The sequence below is a fragment of the Vicia villosa genome, linkage group LG3, assembly GCF_029867415.1.
Source record: "Vicia villosa cultivar HV-30 ecotype Madison, WI linkage group LG3, Vvil1.0, whole genome shotgun sequence".
NCBI classification, from domain to species: Eukaryota; Viridiplantae; Streptophyta; class Magnoliopsida; order Fabales; family Fabaceae; genus Vicia; species Vicia villosa.
The window spans coordinates 157,202,457-157,218,204 of record NC_081182.1 but is presented as its reverse complement, the minus strand read 5'-3'; the positions used below and the strand labels follow the sequence as shown (position 1 = coordinate 157,218,204).

General features: G+C 35.7%; 2 protein-coding genes across 2 annotated transcripts; one reads left to right on the top strand and one right to left on the bottom strand.

Annotated features, from left to right (window-relative positions):
• Positions 1–2,507: 2,507 nt before the first annotated feature.
• Positions 2,508–2,972, top strand: LOC131659241 (uncharacterized). The gene has a single exon (XM_058928455.1). It carries the CDS (start codon positions 2,508–2,510, stop codon positions 2,970–2,972), a length of 465 nt encoding a protein of 154 aa, XP_058784438.1.
• A 9,110-nt stretch (positions 2,973–12,082) lies between these two features.
• On the bottom strand, positions 12,083–14,022 carry LOC131659240 (uncharacterized). The gene is made up of 4 exons (XM_058928454.1): positions 13,900–14,022; positions 13,262–13,800; positions 12,653–13,190; positions 12,083–12,550 (listed from the first exon to the last, which is right to left on the bottom strand). Exons 1-4 carry the CDS (start codon positions 14,020–14,022, stop codon positions 12,083–12,085), a joined length of 1,668 nt encoding a protein of 555 aa, XP_058784437.1.
• Positions 14,023–15,748: the final 1,726 nt, after the last annotated feature.

Sequence of the window (15,748 nt, the reverse complement as noted above, 5' to 3'; positions counted from 1 at the left end):
TAAACTGCTCAAATGCTTCTGTAGGGTCAGCTCCCAAATAAGCCACCATCATATCCACTACTTCGGCCTTGCCGATTTTAGAATGATTAAGCAACCTTCCTCTAATGGGAAGGTGTAAAAGGCAAACAATATCATCTAATGTAATAGTCATCTCACCAATGAAGAGGTGGAAAGATGATGTTTCACTGTGCCATATCTTAGCAAATGCAGCTTGCATGCTATGGCTGATGGTGGTTGTAACGCCCGTAATATTTCTTTAATTATTTAATTTATTTATTTTGAATTATTCGGTGAAGATAGGAATAGAATATAAAGTATTTAGTTAGTTGGACCATAATTATGTGTTAGCATGAGTATTATTGGGGGGGTGTTAAGCCCAATTGTGAGAAAGAATTAGTGAAGAATTAATAAAAAGAGGAAATTAGAAAAATAGGGAGAATTAGAGAAGTTTGAAGAGGAACGTGAAAACAGAGGGAAGCAAAGCTAGGGCAAGGGGAGAAGCTCCATTGATAGAGAAATTTGTGACGAAATCGCTAAGGTAAGGGTGAGGTTCTAACTTTCTAATGAATGATATAATGGTTGGTATATGTAGATATTGAAATATTAGTTTTTGGGGTAGAATTGTTTATGAAATTGATTACCATAATTGATTGTTATTGATGAAATTGTTGTGATAAATGTCGTTAAGTTGTTATGTGATGTTTGTGAATGAACCCTATGCATTTGAATGATTTTAATGTTGCATAGAATTGATATTTTGGGGTTTTGGGGGTAACTATCTCGTAGTAGAAAAATTTAAATATTTTTGGGTTCTGCTACAGATGTAACTGGTTATTAGGATTGGGGTAACCGGTTACCCTACATGAAAACTGGGCATTTTGGCTATTTCTGAATGAAGTAGCCGGTTACCAGGGTTCAGGTAACCGATTACCACAGAAGGTTTTTGCGTGGTTTCGTTACTGTGAGTAGTGTAACCGGTTACTAGGATTGAGGTAACCGGTTACCATTGTACTGAAAGGAAAAATTTGAAAACTTTAAAAATTCATATCTTGCGACTCGGGTGTCCGTTTGACGCACCGTTTTGAGCGTTTTAAATCTAAAAATGTTCTCTTTAATTTGATTATTAAATTGAGTTTTTAAATAAATATCTTGTGCCAAAAAATCATTTCTCACGTGTTAGTGTTGTGTATAATGCGATGATTTTAGTGATGATGTTGTCGGGATGATGATGCTATAAATTGCATACTATGTTGCGATGATGTTGTTGTTGTTGGTGTTGGCCTGAAATGACAGGAATTACTATTAAAAGCTTATGCTCTGAAATTATATAAATTTGTGGTTGCATTATTGATGTCGCATGCATTCATTGTTGAAGGCTTATGCCTTGTTGCTGGTTGAGGGCTCATACCCTGTAGTTGAAGGCTCATGCCTTGTTATTTCCCATTATCTGGCATTTTGGAGGGGGCTTATGCCCTGTTGGTACCATATGCATAAAGTCAAGTCAGTTCCAGTGTATGTTGCATGATGACTTGAGTGTGCTTGTGTATGTTATTGTATGTGTAAACTAATGAAGATGACAAGAATTGTTGAAGTATGAATTCTAATAACTTATATGGGATATATGTCGTATAGTCACTAGTATATGATTTATTATATTGTTGTGATATATCACCCTTTCTGTTTGAATGTTACCTCTACGTAGGTAACGGGCAGGTGACAAGGACTAGAGTAGCTGAGGTATGGAGTGACATCTAATTTGCATAGATTGAGTCGGGCTTTGCTCTGATACGTAACACCGGGATTGAATGCTTGTTTTTGAAATATTTTTTATTTATGATTTATTTTTGGAGGTTTTGAGGAGTTATGAACTCTCTTTGAGTTTGTTGCAATTGTTGGCATTTTCAGTTGTTTTAAAGATGATGTTACTGTGAATTGATTATTTCCGTTGTGTTAATAAATTGAAGTTTGAATAATATGGTGAATGTGATATCAGTTCATCCAAAGTAATGTGTTATGAATCTTTGTTTAAATATTTGAGCAAATCTGCAATAGTTGATTATGTAGCATCCCATTTAACGTTGACTGAATTTATAATTAATCTGATTTATTATTTAAATTATGATGGGGAAATGGGGTGTTACAATTGGTATCATAGAAAGTCGGTCCGTCCGTCCAAGTTGTTGAGTCAGCAGACTAGTTTGACGGCCAAGTACTGTCTTGTGATTTCTAACCGTTGTTTGTTGTTTAATGTGATTCAGAGGATGGATGGAAGAAACGATGCTACTATTGTTGCTGCCCTGCAAGCTATGGCTCAGGCTATGCAAAATCAGCCTAACGCTGGTGCTATTGATGAGTCCCGAAGCTTGGCGACTTTCCATAGGGAGAACCCGCCTACTTTCAAGGGCAGACACGACCCTGATGGAACGCAGGCTTGGCTCAAAGAGATGGAATGGATTTTCCAAGTGATGGACTATTTTGAAGCATAAAAGGTGCATTATGGTACTCACATGCTGGCTAGTGAGGCTGATGATTGGTGGATGGAGACTCGTCATAAGTTGGATGGTGCAGGCACGATTGTTACTTGGGCAGTGTTTAGCAGGGAATTCTCGAGGAAGTACTTTCTGAAAGATGTTCGCGGGAAGAAGGAGATAGAATTCCTTGAATTAAAGCAGGGGGATTTTTCAAGGATAGAGTACGCTGCTAAGTTTGTGGAACTGGCGAAGTATTATCCTCATTACAAAGAGGCGACTGCTGAATTTTCAAAATGCATCAAGTTTGAGAACGGGTTGCATCCTGAAATCAAACGAGCAATTGGATATCAAAAGATCCGAAGATTTATGGAATTAGTGGATTGTTGTAGGATTTATGAAGAGGATAATAAGGCTCACTACAAAATAATGAATGAAAGAAGGCGCAAACAACATCAGAACTGTGGTAAGCCTTACAGTGCTCTAGCTGATAAAGGTAAATAAAAAGCCGCTGATGGCAAGAGAACAAGTGGGGGAGATGCCTCTACCGGTGTAGTGTATTTCAAATATGGGCGACCTAGTCAAAAACGTAATGTTTGTACTAGAGAGTGTCGCGGCCAGCCAAAAATACTCGAGCGTTCGCACACTCGAAATATAACAGAGTCGCCACCGATCTTTATTTATTCCAAAAAGGAAAGGGAAAATATCGAATAAAACCTACGAATAAAAAGAAATGGATAAGACAGTCATTGCAACCTGAAAATTATAGTAACTCACGCTTGATGTCGTACTGGATGTTATGACATCCACAATTACACAACACAAAATGTTAAAACAGAAACGCATAAAAACAATAAAGAACACACATAATTGTTTACCCAGTTCGGTTCAAACAACCTATTCTAGGGGCTACCAAGCCAGGGAGGGAATCCAATATAAGCAGAATTAATTTGGAGTTAAACTCCCCCGTTTACAACTCCTTACTTAAGACCTACCCAATGTATTCCAATCTATTCCTAGACCTGAGTATCTCCACTCACTCCCCCTCAATCACAACATTTATCAGTCTAAGCATATAATCAGAGAATAAGCATGCATATAATTCAAAAGGGCGTCACATCGACGTTTTCAAAAACTAAAAACTTTCAAAAACCGACAGCATTTATCCACAATATACAATACACCTGGTCATTCTAAATAACACCTAAACATTTAATTTCAATTCATACAGAATATGCATTCACAACGGAAAATACTAAATACTCATGTATTTCATAAAATGATTCATGTCCCATACCATGATCATATCTCAATAATCATCTGAACATAAAATAAACCATAATCAGAATATTTGGCTTGAAAGCCTTGTCGCACGCTCGCGAAAAATGAACAGAGTCGCCACCAATATATTTATCCCATAAGGGAAAGGAATATCAGAAAACCTAACAAAGGAAGGAACAGGGTCTTGCGACCAGAGAATCAAGGTACGGGAGTCGGTTACGCAAGGGGAAGGTATTAGCACCCCTCACGCCCATCGTACTCGATGGTATCCACCTATGTTTGTTTCTATCTAAAGGGTGTGTACTATGTCTATGTCTATATGCGAATGAATGCAGAATGTAGGGAAAAGAAGAATTGTACTCGCACGGGCCCTACCCCGCTGCCTACGTATCCTTTTCAGGAATCAGAGTTACCGTAGCTCGGCTCAAGATTTTCTATTTGTTTTTGTGTTTTTTAGTTGGGCGGAGTTAACGCTCGCGCTCTTGCATAAGGGATCGCCTAGGATGCAATAGAGCGGAGATAACATGCCCTTAGAAAGAAGAAAAAGAGAGATTGGTTTGTGTCTTTTAGGGTAATTCCATGGTGACAAGAACCTACTACAAGGCTTCGCACCACTTCCTTACTTTGTTTTAAATCTGACCATTTATTAGTGTTTTAAGTGTTTTTGGTTGGTGTTTTTTTAAGGGGATTTTAACTTTGTGACTTAGATCATACCAAAAAGAGTTTTGTTTTGCATATTTAGAGAATGCACATCGAGGCCTACGCCACAATCGTTTCTCTAAATAACGGTTAAGAAATACATCGAGGCTTCACACCTCAATCATTTCTTCTCCGCTAAGTAAAGGAAATATAAAAAGGAGTTCTTTTGTGAATATTTAGAGAATGCACATCGAGGCCTACGCCACAATCGTTTCTCTAAATAACGGTTAAGAAAGACATCGAGGCTTCACACCTCAATCATTTCTTCTCCGCTAAGTAGAAAAGAACATACATCGGGGCCTACGCCCCAATCATTTCTTTCCTACTATGAAATATAGTAACGGTATGATCCTTGTCGGTATTTTATTAAGTATTTTAAAAGTTGAAAAGAAAAGAATGAAAGAAGGGAACTATTTCTAAATTCTAATCTAAGTCGTTCTAATTCCTATCTAGGTCTAATGGAATCTAAAATGGGCCAAAAAATATGGCCAAAGTCAAGTAACAAAGTCACACAAAAATCATATAGAAACCAACATGTAAATGATACAAAAGCAATTCAAACCTTAATGCAAAAATAAACACAAAAACTATTTTTTTATGACTTTTTTATGAAGGAAATTAAATGCCAAAATTAGCCTAAAAATCAACTATTTTTATGAGCTTTCTATGAAGGAATTAAATGTCAAAATCAACCTAAACAAACTACTATTTTTATGAGTTTTTTTTTTATTAAGAAATTTCTAAAAGGAACTAAAAATTAAACTCTCAAAAATCCCCTAGAAATCTAACACAATTTTAATGGTGATTATGATTTTTATATGTTTTTATCAAAAGAAAAAGAGTGAGACAGGGAGGTGGAAGTTGAAATTAGTGTGGTGAATAGTAGGAGCGCAGACCCAATGGAATAAGCCTAATGAATGTTTTTTGTTCAGTTTCAATTATGGCCAGAAATGATGTTGTGGGCCTATGTGGGGTGTGAATAGCGACTATGGAGTTTTGGCCCAGGGATTCATGTATCCGATTCTTCTTAATTTCTATTGATTCTGGTTAATCTGTTTATCAAATCATCTTAAGACCAATTAAACCCAATTAATCCTAATTAAATCTAATGTTAATCCTAATTAAATCTAATCAGCACTTGATGTTAATAGAAAAAAACAAAACAAAATGGGGAATTTAGGGTTAAGTTGCATTGGAGTCCTCTCGAGTCCTCTCTCTCGTTCCTTCACTCAAATCGAACAAAAACGGCGGTGGAGGAGACTTCATCTTCTCCGACCAAATTGGATCCTCCGGCCGCCGCCAACAATATGCCTCCGTCTCCTCCTCCCATCTCTTATGATTCATTTCTAATCAACTTAAACCCCAAACGAACAACTAAGAACCCTAGCCTCCACAATCGCAAATTAATTGGCGATGATAACGAATTGTAACTCAGAACGATGGGGTTTCTCTTCTACTTGGAGTCTTCTACATATCGGTATCAAGAACTAAGCAAATGATGCATCGGAGCAGTCGATCAGAGAACTTACCGATGACGAAGATTCTGAGACGCTCAAATGGAGGAGAAGATACCAGAGGTTCTTGATTCTAGGTAAAAGCTTTAATCTCCTTTGCCGTTGATGTCTGCATAATCTTCTTCTTCTTCTTTCTGTTTTTGAGTTATTCTGGAATTTTCTGTGTGTTTCCGCTGCTGAGTGATTGTTGTTGTGCGTTGAGAGAGAATGTCGAGGGAGATGATGGAGATTAGGCTTAGCACCTCTTCATTCAGAGTTCAAAGATGGAACTCTGATGAAGATTGGTGGTTGTGCTTTGGTGAGAATGGAGAAGATGTGGTTGCAGAGAGTGAGCAGGGAGAAGATGAAGATGATTGGTGAGTGTGATGAATGAAGCGTGTGTTATGGTGGAGAGTGAGAGGTTGCAGAGAAGATGATGGAGAATTGAGATGTCAGTTATGGATGGAGGGTGGGATTTGAATATGAGAGAGTGGGAAAAAATTATGTTATGGAGTTTGAGAATTGGTTTTCTGTTAGTTATCCTGCTTGGTGGTTCTGTTAGGGAAGTTAAGTGTTAGTTGGAAGCTGGTTAGAGGCAGTTAGGATAATTGGTTTTTGAAAGTTAGTTATATGAAGAGAGTGGGGAGATTTTGGTAGTTATAGGTTTTCTGTTAAGAGCTTGCGGCTGGGCAAAAAGGAAACAGTTGGTAAGTTGGCTGTGGATTTAATTAGTGATGGTAGTGAAACAATTGGGGAGGTTAGTTATGCAATAGGCTAAGGCTATATAGAATGTCAAGTCCTTGTTGTGAATGAAATGTGAACTCAGTAGCTAGTAGCTTAGAATTTGGTTTTTTGTTCTATTTTTTCTCCTTTCTTATGCAGAATTGATGTATGTTTCATTTGTGGTTAGGTCTGCGGTTTGAATGCTGCGAGGATACCTTTTTGTTCACGGCGAGACTTTTGGCTTGATGCAGATTGGCGTATCAGTGGTGATGAAATATATAGCGTATGTACGAGCCCATGTCGACAATGAGGTGTGTATGTATCCTGACAGTTAGGTGAATTAGGAGTTAATTGGTGGGTTAATGGAAGAGTATTATATAGTTTGAAATAGGTGACAATTGAGTAACAGGCTGTTTTGAATAGTATCATGATGATTTTGTTTGGCTGTATATGTGCTTGGTGCAGGTGGTTATTTTTGTACGATGCAGGTATTGACGCAAACTCGAAACTGGATGTATGAAGTGTGCTGAATGTATCTTGCAGGAACTGAAGTGGTATTAACATAGGATTTCAAGTGTTTGGATGCCGCGAGTCTCTGAACTTTGATTTTGCTTTTGTATGAACTTTGGTTAGGAGATAACACATATTTTTATCTTTCCATTTGAACCGTGAAATCAGTTTGGTCCTGTTGGTTTCATGTGTTTCAATGTGCTTTAGTGTGCTTGCAGGCAACAGTGGATCAAGATTTCAAATTGAATCATGGTTGGCATATTGCATAGGCATAGCATGGGTGAATATCAAGAAGTTACACAGGGATGGGGTTTGGGATTAGAACATTTGAAACAAGGACAATTTGGATGGGGTTCGGGATTAGAATAATAGGCTTGTCACATGTTTTTTCGTTTTGTAATGTCTTTTGGCTTAATGTGATGTAATAATTGTGAATTTGCAATGACAATGTAACAAAACCTTTTGTAATCCTTTCAAATTCAATATCAAAATTCCACGTATTCAAAACCTTTTTCTCAACTTTCCCATTCTTTCTTTGAATGTTACTTTTCATGTTTCTTTGACTTTTGTAACAACACCAACCTTGTATGAGAACCGAAGAGATAGCGTCTTGCTCCTTAAGCAACCCAGTTACTCAGAGTCAATAATGAACAAAGCCTTAATTTCTGGAACGAATTCAGGTGAATCCACACCTTTTGCTTGTGCAAGATCCATAATCAATGACTTGTGATCAAAGGAACTAACAAGGCTTTCTTGATAAATGATGACAACTGATGAAATATGTTCTCAGTGAAATCCCAATTTGCTCCAGGGACCTTGATCTTATGTTTTTGGATGTTTTATTTAATGAATGGATGCAAAGCCATGCAAATGTCCTAATGAAGGTATGCAAATGAAATGGGAAGTATAAGCCAGTTAGAAATTAAAGGGTAGGACAAATTTGGGGTATGACAAGCCTCTCAAACAACAAGTAGCCAAATAACAAGTTCTCAAGTCATAAACAAAATACATAACCAAATAGAAATATGAGTTCAACACGACTAGTCTACCCAGTGTTACATGACTAGAGCATCGACTCACTACCTAATCTCCAACAAACACGGAAGAAAACTCCAGCTAGATCGCGCACGAGCTACTAAACTCCAGAACCTGCATGTCGCCAAACGAGGGCAACATTAAAACAGAAGGGTGAGAATACGAATCATTATGAAGGAAGTGTAATAAGATACGATGGTTAAGATCAACAATTATAGGAATTCATAACACCTTGCCTAATCATGTAACATAATATGAATCAATATATTCACATATATTAAGCATTCAACAAGTATAAAGAGTATACTATTCTAATTCCAATACTATATTTCCAATTATGTACATAACCATAATTATCACATATTTACACATTTAAACAAATATGTATCCAACGTCACCCATTTCAATTATCAAACTCATACACATATCACAATCACATCAATTTCACATATTCAATTACCGCATAACTCTAATGTGACTCAATGCAAGATATGTGACACTATGCATGTGGTACCGCAATGTGAACCCAACGTTTCACCGCTTTCCGATTCAATATCTAGAATCCAAGCCACGCTTCCGATCCGGACAAGATAAAAGCCACCACGTATGTTTCCAATTAAGGGTCAACGTATTCTACGTCTATTTCCATTCAAGGATCACCGTCTATTACCATGTGAACCCACAGTTTCACCGCTTCCACAATAAAGCCGACTATGCCATGAATGAACGTACAATTACCAACCAACTATGCAATTAAGATTACATCATCAATCTTAACTTACCGCATACCCATAATAATTCAACTCTATGAATTATATATCAAATTATACACAACATTCACAACACATTGATATCAATCCACATAATAGAAACAATATTCAATTATGATTCACAAAATACAATTAACACTAGTAAATCATACTATCTCATGTTAATTCATATTGTCAACAAAATATAAGAATACACTCCCAAACCAAGTATCAATTCATTAGTATTTGACCAAAAATACAATTATGGTCAACTTTCCAAAATACCGTAAGTTACCGGCAAACAAATAATCAATTCAATATCTATTATACTCCAATCAATTATACTTATTGAAATTAATTTAATTATTAAGCAAATCAACTAATTAATAATTACACTTCTCCAAGTTATTAATTTATTTATTTTTTTAAATCCAAAACCAATAATTAATATAAAAGATATTTAAATTTTCACTATTTCGGTCGGTTCGTAAATATCACATTTTCAACAAAATAACACCACCATGTTAATCTACTAATTAAACTTAGCTACCACGTAAATTTTCATTAAATTCCGGACAACTAATTATACCGTTTAATTCAACTATTTCAGTCAAACGGGACTGTTTGCATTTCATTATAACTACTACTATTACCAATTCAAGTGATTCCATTTCTAACCAAGCACTGCTACTTGCTACTGTTTTCTATCTTCTATTAATTAACTACTGGTTATTATAATTATTAAACATCATTTATATTATCCTCATTTTATTTATATATATATATATATATATATATATATATATATATATATATATATATATATATATATATATATATATATATATATATATATATATATATATATATATATATATATATATATATATATATATATACTCTAAGTTATCAAGAAGAAGAATATAGTGGAACAGCAAGAAAAATAAGGTCGTAGAACATACTGTGCTACTTGGAAAATGAAAAACAGTAAATCTTAAATGAGATACCTCATTTCCATCACATATCTCATATATATATATATATATATATATATATATATATATATATATATATATATATATATATATATATATATATATATATATATATATATATATATATATATATATATATATATATATATATATACACATTAGTGATATAGTGATAACATGATATGAACAGAAATGAAACAAATACATCACACAATTGGAATAGTTGGAAAACGAAAATACAACAGGCTAGCACATGGTACCGACCGTCACTCCACTAGGCTGCCGAGCGGCGCCTCCCAATTGCACCGAACGACACCTCATACCAACTCCACCTTATTTTCTGTTTACTAAATCTATTTCTTGTTCTAATTAACAATAATAACAGTGTGAACACAATTTCATGGCATACAATCAAGCACGATACAGATTCAAGATAACATATATAAATTCAATCAACAAATTAAACCTAATCATGTTAATCTACTCATTGACCCAATCATACAAACCCATAATAATAAGGATTCTCCCCCTTACCTCTTCAATTTCCTCTCCAAACCCTAGTCCTTCTTTGTTTTTCTTCTCCTTTCTCTTTTCTCCTTTTCTTCTTTTATTTCTCTGCCTCCTTCTTGTTCCGTGAAAAATGAAGAGAAAGTTATGTGACTTCCACTCTCTAACCCTTACTAACAATACCTAATGGGCCTAAATATAACAACCCATATTTACTCCTAACATCAATAAATAAGCCCAATATAATATATACTATTTATTAGTTCTATTTTAGCTACTAAATTAAATAACACCAATAATTAAATAGACACAAATATACACACCAAGTTAATTAATAAAATCAATTATTATACTATCTAACAATCAATTAATTAATTAACACACCAAATAAAGTCAAATAAAATAGTAAAATAAATACTGATAAAATCCTCTAATAATTCAATGTCTCATATTTCCGATCAAATCTTAATTACTCAAAAAATTCCCAAAACGCTAAATATTAACTCATTAATATTTCTAATACTTAAAATATTAAAATTTTCGATTAAATATCGATCCGCTATCCCGAACTAATACCGACTAAATCGTCCCAAAAAGCAAAAATTTCAATAAACATCACAAATGACTAAATTAAGAAAATAATTATTTTTCCGAGCGTAACAATTACAAACAAACTTTAAACAAATTAGAGAGAAGACACACTTCAAAAACACACCTTGATCTGCTCAAAAGCTTCAATCAAGAGACACACACTCGTGCTTAAAAGCTTAGACTGACAAATGCATAAACATCAAATACACCTTACTCCAAAGCAATCATCTACGTGATAATTTTTTGGATCACAAGTAACAATAAACACACACGGTGGAAACACAGAGAGTATAATGATCTTCACGCTCAAACACTCTGCCTCTGAAAGTAGGGTTTGCAGTCGTTTTATAGTCAGCAGGCAGCAAGACTTGGGCCATGGGCCTTCCACACATAAATTAGGGCTAACCAAGTTAACCTAATTTCCACATCAACTGGGTGTTCTCATAAGCTGTAAACCGAGATAATTTAGCACAAATCATACAACAAACAATATATAGTTTCCTAAATAGTAGCCTGAGATAAATAAGGAAACATCACAACTTAAAAAGTAACAGCTACTGTTGTCAGACATAGATGTCATGACATCGAGCACGACATCCAACGAAAACCTGTACTAGCTCAAACGAACAATCTTGCACACTTCCACACACATACACCAGGAATGTTTTACCATAAAATGCAGTCAATCTAAAAGCATCTACAGTCTCCCCCTTTGGCAAATTTTTGGCTAAAACATTCTGTCACCATATTATCAGAGATTCTTTGCAGTAGATTAAAACAAACACATATAACTTTAACACACATCACACTTGCAGGAGTAGCTAATACAGCTTACCATATTATGTCACCACACATATCAGCTTCAAACATAAGTTCCGTCCAGAATAAACCCAAGAAAAATTAATTGTCTAAAACAAAAACCAAAAAACAGAGATTATGAATTCTCCCCCTTTTTGCCAGAAATGTTACCAAAGCATCCTTGACTTAGAGCAAAACAAAACAAAACAACAAAACAAAACAAAACAGCTGCTTCAGTCTTCGGACTCAGAGTTGCTGAGTCCAACATCCTCATCAGTTCCATCATCAGGACTGGCTTCTTTCTCAATCTCTCTATCTGATTCACCATCAATTTCACCCTGTTCATCCACATCAGTATCAGCAGACTCAGCTCCTTCATCCGTTTCAAGGGAGCTGATCAATTTTTCAAGAGCCAGTTTTCTGGACTCTAGCTCCTTACATGTTTCTCTGAGTATTGCAATCATAGCAGCTTTACTTGTAGTTGTGCTATCTTTGGATGTTCCAGCTGATGTTGTGATAACATCAGGAACATGTGTTCCTTGAAAGATCTTATGATGAAAGAGTAAAGGACTTTCTCTTTTGCACACAAAATCTTTGTCATTCAGAATATTAGGAAATTGATTCAAGATGATTCCACAAATAAGGGAAGGAAAGGCAATGGGGCCTTTAACACTATAGCTACCAGCATGCTTTAAAGTTTGCTAAAAAATATAAGTTCCATAGTCAACTTTGGTCTTAGTACCAATAACAAAGATGAATTTACCTAGGATAGCAGAAATTGTAGACTTGTGTTGAGTTGGCACCCAGTTGGCAGCTCCTATCCTGTGAAGTATAGCATACTTCACACTTAGTTTGCTAGCATTCAGCTTTCCTTTGACAGGCCATGTCTTCACTTGTCCGGCAGTAATTACTTTGCACATTTGATTATCAGATACTTCCAGCTCTGGTTGAGCTTCATTGGATCTTTTCAGAAATTTGTTGATCACAGTGGGGGAGAAGTTAACACATTTTCCCCTAACAAACACTTTCAAGTACTCCTTAGCTTTCTTATTGCCACAATCTTCATGTAAGTTCACAATGAACTCCTTCACAAGGACTTCATAACACTTAGAGAATTGAGTCACAGTTTTCATCAGTCCAGCTTCATGAATGAGATTCATAATCTCTTCATACTCTAGAGCATTCTGAGCAAGATTTCTCTCTAAGGCCAGTCTTTTCTGATAGACAAATTTCCATCTGAGTACACTGGATGGATAGTGAAAAGAAATATTATCAATAGGTACTTCAGGGACACTAGAAGCAAGCTTGCTAGTAGAGACCTTCTTCTTGGGATGAATGTCACTGACACCCACAACAACATAAGAATCTGACTCATTCTCAGCAATGATTCTAGCCTTTCTCTTCTTAGGCACCACTTTGTCCATGATTTTTTGGGTCCAACAGAAGTAGGCTTAGCCACAACCTTTTTCTTCGAAGAATTCTCAACCACATCTTGCTTTCCTTTCCTCCTCATTAGCCTTTTGGCTATGCTTGGATTGAAAGAAGCAACCAGGTCATCATCAGAGAGATCATCAAGATTGATTACTTTATCAGCATGGGTCTTCTCAGGTTCTTTTTCTTCAGTTTGACTATCTTCAGTGTGGTTCACACACTTATCAGCAGAAACATTTCTAGGTACCTCTTCATTGTACACATCACCAACATGGACCTCAGTGTGATCATCATCAGCAATAACATTGTCCTTACCGACAATATCTTCCACATCATCATTCATATTATTGTCATCCACATGCACATCCATATTCACAACATCATTTCTATTGACAACATCATTTTCTTCATTAACATTCACATTCCTATCATCATTTGCTTGGATAGAGTTACCAACATTGTCACTAGAGTCTTCTTTAGTTAATTCTTCCCTAGAGGGAGGAATAGGCGATTGAGAAGTCTGATCAGAATTGGGCTTTTTAGGTCTCCTTGCTATTTATTTGGTTCTTCGTGCATGCAATGTCCTTGGCCTTTTTGCCACAAGATTGTATGGAGTCACCATCTGTAAAGGGGTGACCTCAAGAATCACATTAGGGTTAGTGAGGACATTAATAGCGTCTTGAGCACGAGTAGAGGAAACAGACACTTTTGTGGGAGATTGAGGGTTTGACTGTTGAGACATTGAAGGAGACTTTGGAGGCGACAGAGAGATCTTGTTGTTTTTGTGGTCGGATGCGAGACGAGAGAAGTGCAAGAGACTAAACAAGTAAGTATGGTAGTGAGTTGAGAAGAATAGATGAAATGATTGCACTAGGAGAGGGAGATTTAAATTTTGACCAATCATAAAATCCGAACTATTTTTATTGTTCAAAAAGTAGTTCCCGAGGAACTGTAATTGCTATAATTCCTCATAGGAGTAAATACCCAATTTGCTTTTCAAGATTTCAACTTGAGTAGTATTTAGAGCTTTAGAAAAGGTATCAGCAATTTGTAGTTCAGTGGCTCCATGCTTTAGAGTAACAACTTTGTTATTCACAAGGTTCCTTAGGAGGTGGTGTATAGTATCCATATGCTTGAATCTGATGAGTTGAGTAGGATTCTTTGACATATTGGTAACACTTAGATTGTCATAGTGCAATGTCATGACATCTGAAGTGACATTGTAATCAGACAGCATTTGTTTTCCAGACATCTCTTCAAGCATTGTACCATCCACAAGTATCAGAGTACTCGTGAGTTTTTCACCTTCATTCTTCACAAAGAAGGTTTTGACTATCTCTCCTTCCTTGTAACCATTTCTAGCCATGCTTTCGTGCCAAGTTCCAGATGCTTGATATGATCTTCTTCTCTTAACACTTTTTATTTTGCCTCTAGAGATCTTTGTATTTGAGACTGAACTTGAATACTCAATCTCATCACTTAGCTCGAGGTGATATGGATCTGCTTTAGAAAAATTTCTTGGTTGATAGATCATCCTTCTGGTAAGAGCACGGGCTTCAGGACATGTGGACTTCAAGTGACCTATCCTGCCACATTGATAGCATCTCTTATATGAGGCATATGTGCTCCTTTCTTGATGTTTCCTTTTATGTTGGGTATTTTGATAAGGAATTATCTGCTCCATCAAATAAGTTTGATATCTTACTTCTACATTTCTATTATGAGATGTGTTCAGCAACTTTCTTTCCAGAGCCTCAATAGAGCTTTGAATTTCTTCCTTTGTAATAGCATGCTTGATTGTATCAGAACATTCTTGAATGTATCAGAGTAGACTTACATCCTGGAATGTATTAGAGCATACTAAACCAAAAATTATCAGAGCATGAATGGATCAGAACATTCTTAAGAAGAAAATGTATCAGAGCATTCAAAGGAAGAAAATGTATCAGAGCATTCTAAAAAAGAATATCAGAAAATTCTTCTTGCTTCTGATCTTGAAGCTTCAAAGCACTAAGCTAGCTTCAATTTTCGAAGAGCATGCTTCTTTACAGAATTGCTTTTCCTCATGTTGAGCTTTTTCAGAATATCTTCAATCCTGCAAAAAATCTCAAAGACATAGAACTTGCAAATAATGTTAGGAAATGTTGAGACTTAATCCCAGCAACTAATATAATAAACCAAATCAATTATCATGTTTCTCCCCCTTTTTGTCATAACATCAAAAAGCATTAAAAGGTTCAGATGATAAAAGACACATAAAGTGAAGAAGATAATATTTCACTGATCAAAATAACAGAAGGTACAAAAGATTCATAGAAGCAGATGCAGAAAACAGATGCATAGAAACAAAAGAAAACAACTAAGACCAAGACAGACTACGACGGGCCAAGCCTATTAGCTAATATGGCCAGAAGGTTTTTAATCTCAGTAGTGTCTTCCTTCTGAGTCTTCATGAATGATCTGAACTC

What these genes read in the sequence shown, in the direction of transcription:
- LOC131659241 (XM_058928455.1), top strand. Translation starts at nt 2,508, where the DNA reads ATGCTGGCTAGTGAGGCTGATGATTGGTGGATGGAGACTCGTCATAAG.
- LOC131659240 (XM_058928454.1), bottom strand. Translation starts at nt 14,022, where the DNA reads ATGTCTCAACAGTCAAACCCTCAATCTCCCACAAAAGTGTCTGTTTCC. An exon ending in AAAAAATCATGGACAAAGTG is followed by an intron (nt 13,191 to 13,261) that starts GTGCCTAAGAAG and finishes TGTGGGTGTCAG; the next exon opens with TGACATTCATCCCAAGAAGA. An exon ending in GGATAGGAGCTGCCAACTGG is followed by an intron (nt 12,551 to 12,652) that starts GTGCCAACTCAA and finishes TATATTTTTTAG; the next exon opens with CAAACTTTAAAGCATGCTGG.